General features: G+C 44.8%; 1 protein-coding gene across 1 annotated transcript; it reads left to right on the top strand.

Annotated features, from left to right (window-relative positions):
- Window positions 1–3,724: 3,724 nt before the first annotated feature.
- On the top strand, window positions 3,725–4,843 carry KCND2 (potassium voltage-gated channel subfamily D member 2; the record flags this gene model as incomplete). The annotated part of the gene is made up of 1 exon (XM_080936269.1): window positions 3,725–4,843. One exon carries the CDS (start codon window positions 3,725–3,727, stop codon window positions 4,841–4,843), a length of 1,119 nt encoding a protein of 372 aa, XP_080792395.1.
- Between the last annotated feature and the right edge of the window lie 6,429 nt (window positions 4,844–11,272).

Raw genomic sequence — 11,272 nt, forward strand, 5'->3', positions numbered from 1 at the left:
AAGGAAGGGAAACACACGCACTCTGTTGGGTTTTAACATGTAATCTCCGTATGTTTCAGTGAACAACTGAGAATTAAAATGTCAGGCGTTTGCCCGCGGGAGAGGGTGATATGCTCTATTCAGAGATGAAAGTAGGTATGATGTCTTTGTGGGAATCCCATGGACAGACTGGATAAGACAAATAGCATCAGCACTGAAATAATAAAATATCTAGTTTCCATGTTCTCAGTAAAACACACTGGAACATGGAAATACCATCTTTCACTTTTACAACAGGCCTAAAATAGGTTTTATTTTTTATTTTGTTTTATTATCTATATTTTTTATTCACAGAAGCCAGTAGTTTGTTAAATAACATATAATCAGTATGTTTGAGTTCTAAGCTTTAATCTGGGCCAGTTTAAGTCTCTGCACCATGAGTAGCTGCTTGTGAAGAACAGATTTCAATGCCCTCCCAAACTGTAGATGTTCTATCAACTAAGGCTTCTCGTAACGTCGAATATTTCTCTTACGTGTGTAAGTATGTGATCTCCAGTGGGGAATGTTAAGAGGCCTGTTTCACAGGTCTGCTCCGTCCTTGCAGGGTACCATGGTAACATGGACTTTACATACCTACGCCTCTTTCCTACTTGGGTGTCATGCTTCTTTATTCATCCTGCCATCTTTGTTTTTTATTTATACTAGCTTATTTTTTTAATTGCGGTGGGAAGGCAATCCCCTCCTTTCTACTTGCTAGATTTTAGCTTTGCAGGCGTTTGCAAGCATCCTTCCCTTGACTAATGCACACAAATAAACAGCAGGTGACCTAAACTTCCCTGTTGGTGCATTAGCACCAGCTTTAACTCCCCACCAGTACTGGAACCCCTAACCCTGCCCATGTAAACGCAGCAAACAAACTATCCATCCTGACAGTTAATCCCGTACGTGGTAGGGGATGTTTATTCTCATTCTTTGATGATTTTCCATGCTTTTAAGTTCACGGGTTCTCTCTGAGCATCCACTTAAATTAGGCACATCATAGCTATGGTCTCTTGGAAGTCAGTTTCTATACAGCAAACCGCAGCTCACTTTCTTTCCAAACAAAAGAAAGCAAACGAAGCCTTGAAAACGAACTTGTACGTAGCGGTCAGGCTGCTCTTTCTAATGAACTTTACTTTTCCAGTGATCTTAATGGTTTTGCTGGTCATAATTTGGTATTTCAGATGTAATTTTTCAAAGACATCTCAACAGGACGGACACTCTGTACCTCAGATGCTGTGTCCTTCAAAATGCATCTGAAGTCGGAACAATGCCATACAAACACTGAAAAGGTGAGTGGTCTCAGGAAATTTAAGGATGTTAATGTGATCGGATTCTCCGCTGAATCTGTAAATTTTTTTTTGATCCCTTGCCTGTCTAAAGCAGCAACCTTGGATGTAAATTTAACTTCTCGCCACTCACGCCATCTAGTGGCCATGGCTGTTAAAAGCTTGGTTTTAAGGAAGACACTTAATGGCCGGGGGCGGGGTACAGGAGACCAAAATCGGTTGGCCACAACAATTTTCCTGTCTCTCTTCACATCACTCACCCCTCATCCGAACACCTTTTCTTCCTTTGGTCATTTTAGATATGCGCAGGGATGCGCAAAGCGCAAAGGGCATGGAGACACACTCTCTCAGAGACTCACGCCCCTGCACACTGACATTTAGAAAAGGGTCTAAATTCTCCTGTCATTTGCAAAGGACAGAGGGAAAGGAGTTGTGGCAAGACCTAGCCAGAGGAGACTTGCGTGACTTTTCCAGCAAGTTGGACGGGTAATATATTAACCTTAATATCGTTAACATCTGTTTAAGACAAAAATAATTAAAAAATAAATAAATAAAGCAACGAGGGGGAAATCACTTAAAAATTCTGCCGCGGAGCTTTGCAGGTTTTGCGACCCAGTCGCCCCCCAAAGGCAACCAATTCCTTCGCGTTCCGCTCTGTTCACCCTCCTTTCCAGTTTTTCTTGATTTTTTTTTTCTTGCCCCCCTTTCCCACGCTCATCTGGAACCGGGGCTCCGGAGGCAGCAGTAAGCCACCGGTCCCCTTCCTCCGCTCTTCCATCCAACAGCCGCGGCCGAGCGCCTTGAAGCTTCCCTTTGTTCATCGGAGGCTCGCTCATCGCCCGGGGTAGAACCACCTGGATGCTCTCCCTTGGTGACATTTGGCGTCGAGGCTGGTGGGTGGCTGGGGTGGAGCGAGAGGAGCCCGAGGGGGCGGGGGCGGAGAAAGGTCAAGGCGAGGGAAAGGCAGGAGACGCCTTTGCCTAACCTGCGTGGCGAGGCGTGCGTGCGGCTCTCGCTGTCTTCCCTGCTTATTTATCGATCGCACGGGCAGAGCCGCGCGCCGAGCTCGCTCGCTCGGGGGAGATGCGGGACCACCCACCGGCGGGGAGGCAGCGAGCAGCCCTCTCGCGCCCCCGCGCCGCCGAGCGCCTCCTGCCTCCGCGCCCGGACGCCAGCCCGCTCCCGCCTCGGTCCCGGCCCCACGCCGCCACCGCCCGCCCCGCAGCCCCGCAGCCCCGCAGTCCCGGCGCCCCGCAGCCCCGCAGCGCCCCGACCTCGGGGACGCCGGCCGCGCAGTAAGTTGGCAGGAGCGAGTGGCCTGGGCGGCTCGCCTCCCCCGCACCTTTTTGAACTTGTTGCTGTTGGCTCTGCTCGCCTGCGCCTGGCTTTGGGGAAGGTGACGAGGAGGAGGGAGGCACGGAGGGTGGGGGAAGGGGACGGAGAGCTCGCCAGAGCTTTATTTATGCTCCCCGAGAGCCTGGGATCTGGCTGCTCGGGAGCCGCTGGCTCTGCCTTTCCCTTTCCGGGTGCAAGGCGACAGCAAAGTCTCTATGCAACTCAGCCCCGGCGCGCACTTTGCCAGGTATGTACCGCGGGCGAGGCGCGTTCTGCGCGGAGGCAGATGCTGCTGCCGCCACGGCGGCGGCGGCTGCCAGCTCCCGGGCTCTGTAACTGTCACACTGCACCTGAGCTGAACTTGAACGGAGAGTGAAGGGGGCCCATCCGGCGAACGCTCTCGCCTGGCGCAGAGGGTGTCAGTCGACGTGGCGGGGAAGAAGGAGCTCTAGACCGACGCCCCCCTGCCGCGAGCCCCGCACTCCATCTCCGCGAGCGCAGCGTGAGTCGAGGCGGCCAGCGGACTCCGAGGGACGCGGGACAGCGGCTGTGACCGCATCTCCGGAGCTACAACAACAGGTCTTCTTTTGGAGACGCCTTTGGCGGGAAGGACCACTTGAGCAAAAGGAGAAGGTGAAAAGGTTCTTTCTTTTTAAGAGACTACCCCTGGTTGACGTCCCTGTTTCCTCTCTCCTGCTCTATATGCCGACCCCTTATCAACCAGACTGTATCAGGGGAGCAGTGGAGACACCTGTTTGAAGCAAGGCTGTTCTGAAGTCACCTGTGCGTTTACGTGTGCCAGGAGGTGCCCTGGTCTAACTGTTGGCAGAGATTTCTTTAGGCTCTATGGAGAGAGATTTTTAGGTCACTGTATTTTTTTTTTTCTTGGTATTTCAAATACTTGTTAGTGAGTGAAACCTGGCCTGAGTTCTTCACCTGTGACACCTTGGAATAGCCGTGTTCCTGTGAGCGGTGTTCCCCGGGTGTTTTGTCTGACGTGAAGAAGTGGGGCGTTTTGTTACTTTCATTGTGTTACTTGGGGTGACCCGCGATCACTCTTGTGACCTATACTTCCAGACAACATGGCGGCCGGTGTCGCAGCATGGCTGCCCTTTGCCAGAGCAGCAGCCATTGGGTGGATGCCTGTTGCCTCGGGGCCCATGCCAGCTCCCCCAAGGCAGGAGAGAAAAAGGACTCAGGATGCTCTAATTGTGCTGAACGTGAGTGGCACCCGTTTCCAGACATGGCAAGACACCCTGGAACGCTACCCAGACACTCTGCTGGGCAGTTCCGAGAGAGACTTTTTCTACCACCCAGAGACCCAACAGTATTTCTTTGACCGTGACCCAGACATCTTCCGCCACATCCTCAACTTCTACCGCACGGGGAAGCTTCACTATCCCCGCCATGAGTGCATCTCGGCTTACGATGAAGAACTGGCCTTCTTCGGCCTCATCCCAGAAATCATTGGCGACTGCTGTTATGAGGAGTACAAGGACCGCAGGCGGGAGAACGCAGAGCGCCTCCAGGATGACGCAGATACCGACAACACAGGGGAGAGCGCTCTGCCCACCATGACTGCTAGGCAGAGGGTCTGGAGGGCCTTCGAGAACCCCCACACCAGCACCATGGCCCTGGTGTTCTACTATGTGACTGGGTTCTTCATTGCGGTCTCAGTCATCGCGAACGTGGTGGAAACGGTTCCGTGCGGGTCTAGCCCAGGCCACATAAAAGAACTGCCCTGTGGGGAGAGGTATGCAGTGGCCTTCTTCTGCTTGGATACCGCCTGTGTCATGATCTTCACTGTTGAGTACTTGCTTCGTCTGGCCGCGGCACCTAGTCGTTACCGTTTTGTGCGCAGTGTCATGAGTATCATCGATGTGGTGGCCATCCTACCCTATTACATTGGGCTGGTGATGACAGACAATGAGGATGTCAGTGGCGCCTTTGTCACCCTCCGAGTTTTTCGAGTCTTCAGGATCTTTAAGTTTTCCCGCCACTCACAAGGCCTGCGTATACTGGGTTACACACTGAAGAGCTGTGCCTCAGAACTGGGCTTCCTGCTCTTCTCTCTCACAATGGCCATCATCATTTTCGCTACGGTTATGTTCTACGCAGAGAAGGGCTCTTCAGCAAGCAAGTTCACCAGCATCCCTGCAGCCTTCTGGTACACCATCGTCACCATGACAACACTGGGGTAGGTGCCTTTGTAGGAAATGGGGTAGGGATTAGACACGGGGGCAGTTGATTATGGGTCTCTTCATGCTTCCTGATGCTAAAAATGTCTCAGCTTTTTTTTCCCCCTTAATGGATTTTTTGAAAGCACTATTTAAAAATTTGGAAACAAATATTTTGATCTGTCAAATGGGTATGAAAAAAAAAAAAGATTGAAATTACCAGGGAGTTGCAGTCAAATATTAATTACTAACCCTATAAAGCGACAAATACAGAATTAATTGACTAATAGATGTGGATGGCATGGTTTTCAACCGAAGAGACTTGTCTAAATTTACATCATTATAGAAATTGTAGATATGATTTAAAAATTTTTTATATCTGTATAGTATATTGTTCATTTTCATCGTGTATAATGGGTTAAAATTATAATATCAGACCAGAAATGGTCAACTAAACAAAATATAATGTTTGGAAGTCTAGGTTTGCCTCATTATTTTTAAAGAAGCATATGACTGTAATCCCTCCAGTTTTCAGAAGCTGTGGTTCCCATCAGTCAGAGTCTACAGATGGCCCATCAACTACACATGGAAGGCAGAGCCAAGTCCTCGAGATTAATGGTTGTCATAGGCCAGTTGCAGTGTGCAATTTTGGCTTCCAAATCTCTTCTAGAATTCTCTTCTTCGTTCTTTTATTTGAGGGCATGAAGTTTTACAAACCAAAGGAATGTATTCTGAATCCATGTTTTCTGAAGTGGACTCCTCGGGAAAGAATTAAGATTTCTTTAGGTGTTGCACAGAATGGTGTCCAGTGATTATGAATGTTGCTCAAATGGCAGAAAGAAGCAGCCCTTGCCACAGTAGAAAAACTAATAAAATCAACTGGAAAGAGATGGCTACTCTGTAGAGTTCTTAGATATCCTTGGAGAGGTATTAGTGCGTCTTCTTTAGCTGTGCTGTTACCTTTCTTGCCTAGCAAATCAGGGGAAGAAGGATTTGGTAAGGGCTATAGGGGAAAAAAAGTTATTCCCAAGGCTATGTTTTCAGCTTTGTGTTTCTGACTCATTTAATTGGCTTCTTCAAATGACATTGTGGTTAAAGTCAGCTTAATTTTATTGGCCATATTGTGCTGAACAGAATTTCTCCTGTTATATGGCCAACTGGTGGGATATGTTTTTATGAGGGGAAATTTCTGGCTGAGTTAATGAAGAGACTGGCGGAAGTAAAATATAGTGTTTGGGATTTTGACTAAGTGTCCCATATCTTTGAGGATATAGTTATAGTGTTTTAAAAGGTGAATAAATGGGAAACTGAACCCTTCTGCTTTCATTCCCCTTTGTCCTGCTGGTTGTTTTGTGTCATATAAGAGAGGACGCTGCAGATTATTCCAGGTGCTTATCCTTTCCCAAAAGAGTAGTGTTTATTTATTTTTTTTGTTCTGCTTCTGTGTTATGTGGAATCATGGAAGGACAATCAGGTAGTGAGTATTGCTGCCATTTCACATTGAGGCTGTAGTAAAGTAGCTCTGTGTTAAGAAGAAAGCAAAAGAGAAGCTACTGAAAGGGGATGCACTTTACAAAATGTGTGCAGGTTTTCAGTGAGGTCTCAGCAACTCATTGAACACTGCTTATTTTCTAGATGACCAAATGTATGTGTCCTTTTTAAGGAGCTGAAATTCTAGACATGAGAAGTTAACGTTAATATTGCTTTTGTGGAGAAGGCTTCCAATACTCAGAGGATCTTGAAATGAATGCCACTTTCTGCAAAAGTGGGGCTGGTTTACTATTATTGCTCCCAGCATTCTCTGTGGAGGGTTTAAGAAACCAAGTTGAAATACTTGAGTAGCATCCTGGCAATAGTTACATTTGTCTGTCCTACAGACTGGCAAATAGAAACAGTTAAGTACACAGGCTTTCTAGAACTTGGAAGCAGTAAGGGGCTAGTTTTTAAGACACGCGGTTTTACCGAAGTCGAAAGTTTTATTTATTTATTTTTTTTAAGAAGTTAAGCTAATTAATGACTTAGGTTAAAAAAAAACACTCAGGCTTTTAATATGTAGAAGTAATATAAATGTATGTGAACATTTAGGAAAAGCCTATGTTTTATATAATGCACTATTCTCTTTTACCGGAATCTCTGCAGTTCCTTTGTTAAATGTGTTTATAGTGTTTTAATTGCCTGTGCAAATAGACTCTTAAGTGCCCTGTCTTTTGGTGTATTATTGTTAGTAGCCTTGTGGCTCTGTGCTATTTAAGAATGAAAAAGACATAGCATGTCTGTCTGTGATTTTATCTTTTATGCTGCAACTTTAGGAGGTTAAGTATAAGTTTTCTGGAAATTATGCAGTAGTTCTAGCAGTTGTCAAACAGTGACTGATAGATGTTCAAGAATTTTATACCAGAACTTCTATGTTCTCTTTATGTGCCTATTATTTTTAATGAAGCTAATGTTTATTAATTGATGATATAAGATGTGAAATCATCGATATCCCACATGATATTATCAGAAGTACCTCCTCATATGAATAGTGTTTTCATGAGAAGAAAAGTAACCAAGTGCATTCTGATTCCGGTCTGACAGAATTAGAATCAGCTAATACCTCTAAGGTCATTTTAGAGGATATCCAGTTGGTTTTGGCTCTGAAGAACTCCATGTGTCTATCTTGGGACTACTGTATTTATATAATATTGTCAGATATTAGCTTTATCATAGACTAGAGCATGGCCATGCTTACTAGGTGAGTATCTAATCTGACAGTAAAATGGATGTGGTTTTAAAGCTACTCTTCTTGTATCAGTAAAAGTAGAAGACATTGAAAAATATAAAAGAGCATAAGAGGAAATCTCTTTAAACACATAGGCTGAGTGATTGGTCTGTGGATCAGTTCTTTCTTCCCACCCTCCTTTTCAAGCATATTTACACAACACCAGGGGGCCATTTTCCTGACCTCCCCTTGTAATCCCTGATCCAAAATGAAAAGCTTGTTGGGTCGAATTGTCTTAGCCTAGAAAGAACCCACAGTCCTTCTTCAGCTAGGGTTTGGCACAGCATAACCATTTGATGTATTTTTTCTCAGGTGAAAGTGCTTGCATGATGCTAAAATTGACACATTTCTAAGTGTCATTTCTAATGACAACCAGAAACTGATTTGTGATTGTGGAGATGAGCCTCAGCTTTCATTCTTCTTCATGATCATGACTTTTGCATGGAAGAGTTCCCAGGTGGCACAGTAAGTCCCTGGGGACTTAACATCAGGGTAGGAAAAATTTGTGTTTCTAGTCATGTTTCCTATCCACGTTGCTCATAGCACGAAGCTCAAGAAGTTCAGAAATACCTTTCCATTTCTGTGGTCCGTCCATTCCACTTCCTTAACCATAGAACTGAGTTGTTTTCATCACAGGTTTTTATATGGGAATAAAAATGGCTGTGCGGTATTTATGTAAACCTTGGGCATAAAAATCAAATGCTGTGAACATTGTTCTGATTTCTGAGCAAACTTTTAAAAACTAAAATGTTGATAAGCTCGCTGGAAGAAAACCGTAAGGTAGAATTACGGCTTTGTTCACAGATAATGATGGGGTGCTCTATTTCCAAAGCATTAAAAAAGAAAGAAAAGAATTTTTAAAAAGCATGCCTTTCTTGTATTTCAATTTTAGTAGTTTTAGTGAATCATATATTTGATTGTTTTCTGAGACAAGACCTCATGGAGATCAGGATGGTTTCGAACCCAATGCATAGCTGAGGCTAGTCTTGAACACTTAATTGACCTGGCTGTAGGCATGTGTCTTCATACTCAGTTTGTAACTTTTGCTTGTGAGAAACAGAAGAACAGAATGAATGAGAGTATGGACATTGGAAGTTAGTCCAGTGGTAAAGGCATGCATAACCAAAGGGAATTTTGCATTTTTGTATCGGTATCAAATTAAAAATAAAAAGCAATTTAACTTTATTGAAGAATTTTTCACAAACCATTTTTTCCTTAGAAAGACATAATTTCGGAGTTTAATCATACTTATATGATCATATCCACCAGTACTTCTAGAAATATGCATTAAAAAAGAAGACTGAAGATTATTTATTTAGTTATTTTGAGACAGGTTCTTATGTTTATCTCTGATTGACCTAGAACTCACCATGTAGACCATGCTGGCCTCAAAGTCATAGAGATGTACGCTTAAATAACATCTTCTGACCACCTATTACTATTTGGGTTATATAGGTTTGGACAATGCTGGGAGGATAATTTGCAAAATTGCTTATTTACAAACTTGCAGTTTTCTCAGTCCGTCTGAGAAATGAGTGGACTCTTATTACCTTTTGAGGCGTTCTGTACACAAATATTGATAATATGTTGATGTGAACATCTTTAGAGGTGAGAGGCACACAGATTTCTTCCTGGTGAAGAATACTCCAGATAACACTCATCTTCATTACAGTACACCTTAGTGTGGATATAAAGTTCTTTATGGGGAATTATTGGGCCCTTGACAAAAACTTTTGAAGAGATACAGAGAGGAAAAATGTGTACTCACTCTTAAGCATCGAAAATACATCTTTAAAATGTCTCCTTGTGTTTAATCTCGAGTTTGAATTAGAAATGGTATCAGATTACAGCTTAAAAATTATATATTTTAACGTCTGAAATGTGAAACTTCTGTTTCCACTTGATTTCCAGATGGAAGTGTGTCAGGAAATGTATGTGAGCTAGAGGAGTAGAGGTTCCTTTGTTCTCAGTACCTCCTACCATTTACTGAATAAGTATTACTTTATTTTTAGAATTGAACCACTTATTTCTGTGGTTCTGACCTCTGTGAGTGAGTGAGTGAGTGAGTGGGTGAGTGAATGCGTATGTAGATTTGTGTGTGTGTGTGTGTTTGTGTGTGTGTGTGTGTGTGTGTGTGTGTGTGTGTGTGCTGCATATGCAGCTCAGGCCATGGGTCTCTCGATGCGAACTCATTGGTTGGTGTTTTAGTCCCTGGGAGCTGTAGTGGGTTTGGATAGTTTGGGCTTGCTTCAAGTGTGACAAAGCACTAGGTAAATGCGTGAGTAGGCTGTTGATTTCCGCAGAGTTTATCTCTTGACCCCAGTTACGAATTCTGTAACTCACTGTTCTTGTCTGTACCATCTCTGCAGACCTGTGTGGGTTTCGTTGTAGTCTCTACCCTTATTTATCCAGCCCTGGGGTAGATCACGACGACACCCGATCACTACCTTATGGCTGCATGTTCTCCTCAGGTGAACTTTAGGCCATTTGGACCAAACTAATTAATGGTACCTGGCGTGACGCAAATGAAGTCAGGCAATTATGTTGCCAGATTACTTTAAAAGAGTCAGGTCGGGAGACCCGAAAACGCGTACTTCATGTTCTCTCTTCGAGGAGATCGCTCACTGTGAGGAAGCATTGTTTCTCTTTCTGTCAGAGCTCCAATCATTTGTCCCCCTCCCTCTCTATCTCATCCCGAAAGGTCTCATCTTGCCTTCTGAACAGCAGCCACCACACGCACGCACACTCCTATTGTGGGGGCTCAGGCTGCCCAACTATCCAGAAATGAGCTCAATTCAGCTTACAGGAGGATTTCTGGAGGTTACCTAAAAGCCAGCATTTCTCAGGAAACTGGGAAAGCACTTTCCATGATTCTGCCCAAAGGAATCATTTTCCTTATTATTGGCAGAAGGGACATAGGAGCTACCAGTGGCATCGATCCGTGTACTAACACCAGTGCTGGTCTCCGGGTGTCTTCTGCATTACACACAAAGTCCACAAGGACATCCAAGCCCTTCTTACCTCCTTCTCTACCCTAAAGTCCTTCCGGTACAAGGCCTTCACTTTCCCCAGCTACTCATCCTTCTGATGTCTGGCTGTTCTCACCACTCTCTCTTTACCCTGCTTCTTCTCTTTGTCTCTCACGAGGCAGTTCTCTGTATCTCTCTGTCTCACCTGATCATCCTTTCCTGCTCTCCTGCTTCCCCATCCTTCCCAAGTTCAGTTCACTTGTTCCTCTCTCTGCTTGGGACTCTTAGAGATGCCGCTATCCTTTCTGTCTGTGTCTGTCATCTACAATAAGAACGTTCCCTAATAGTGAAATGGTCGTGTGACCAGATTTTTATTTTAAACTGTGGTCCCTAATATACATGTACTGTGTATCTGTGTGTATAGCTGAAGAAGGGGGGGGGGGGATGCTAGAAAGGGAGAGAGGGAAGGAAAGATATGAAGCAGGAGAGAGAAAGATAAAGACATTGCTTCAGAAGCTAGATTTGGGGGGTGGGATACTGTCTAGCACTGTAGTGCTGGAAAGCATAACAGGGTGGGACACAGTCCCTTCCTTGTGTGCACATTTCCAGTGTGTGTACATTTCCAGTGTTCTTTGTTTCAAAGGAGTCCATCTGACTGCCTGCTGTCCTTCAGATTCCCCTTCTGAGACGTAGTCTTTACATGGACCTCCATCAAACCTTCTC

This window comes from Micromys minutus, assembly GCF_963924665.1.
Source record: "Micromys minutus genome assembly, chromosome: 23".
Classification (NCBI taxonomy): domain Eukaryota; kingdom Metazoa; phylum Chordata; class Mammalia; order Rodentia; family Muridae; genus Micromys; species Micromys minutus.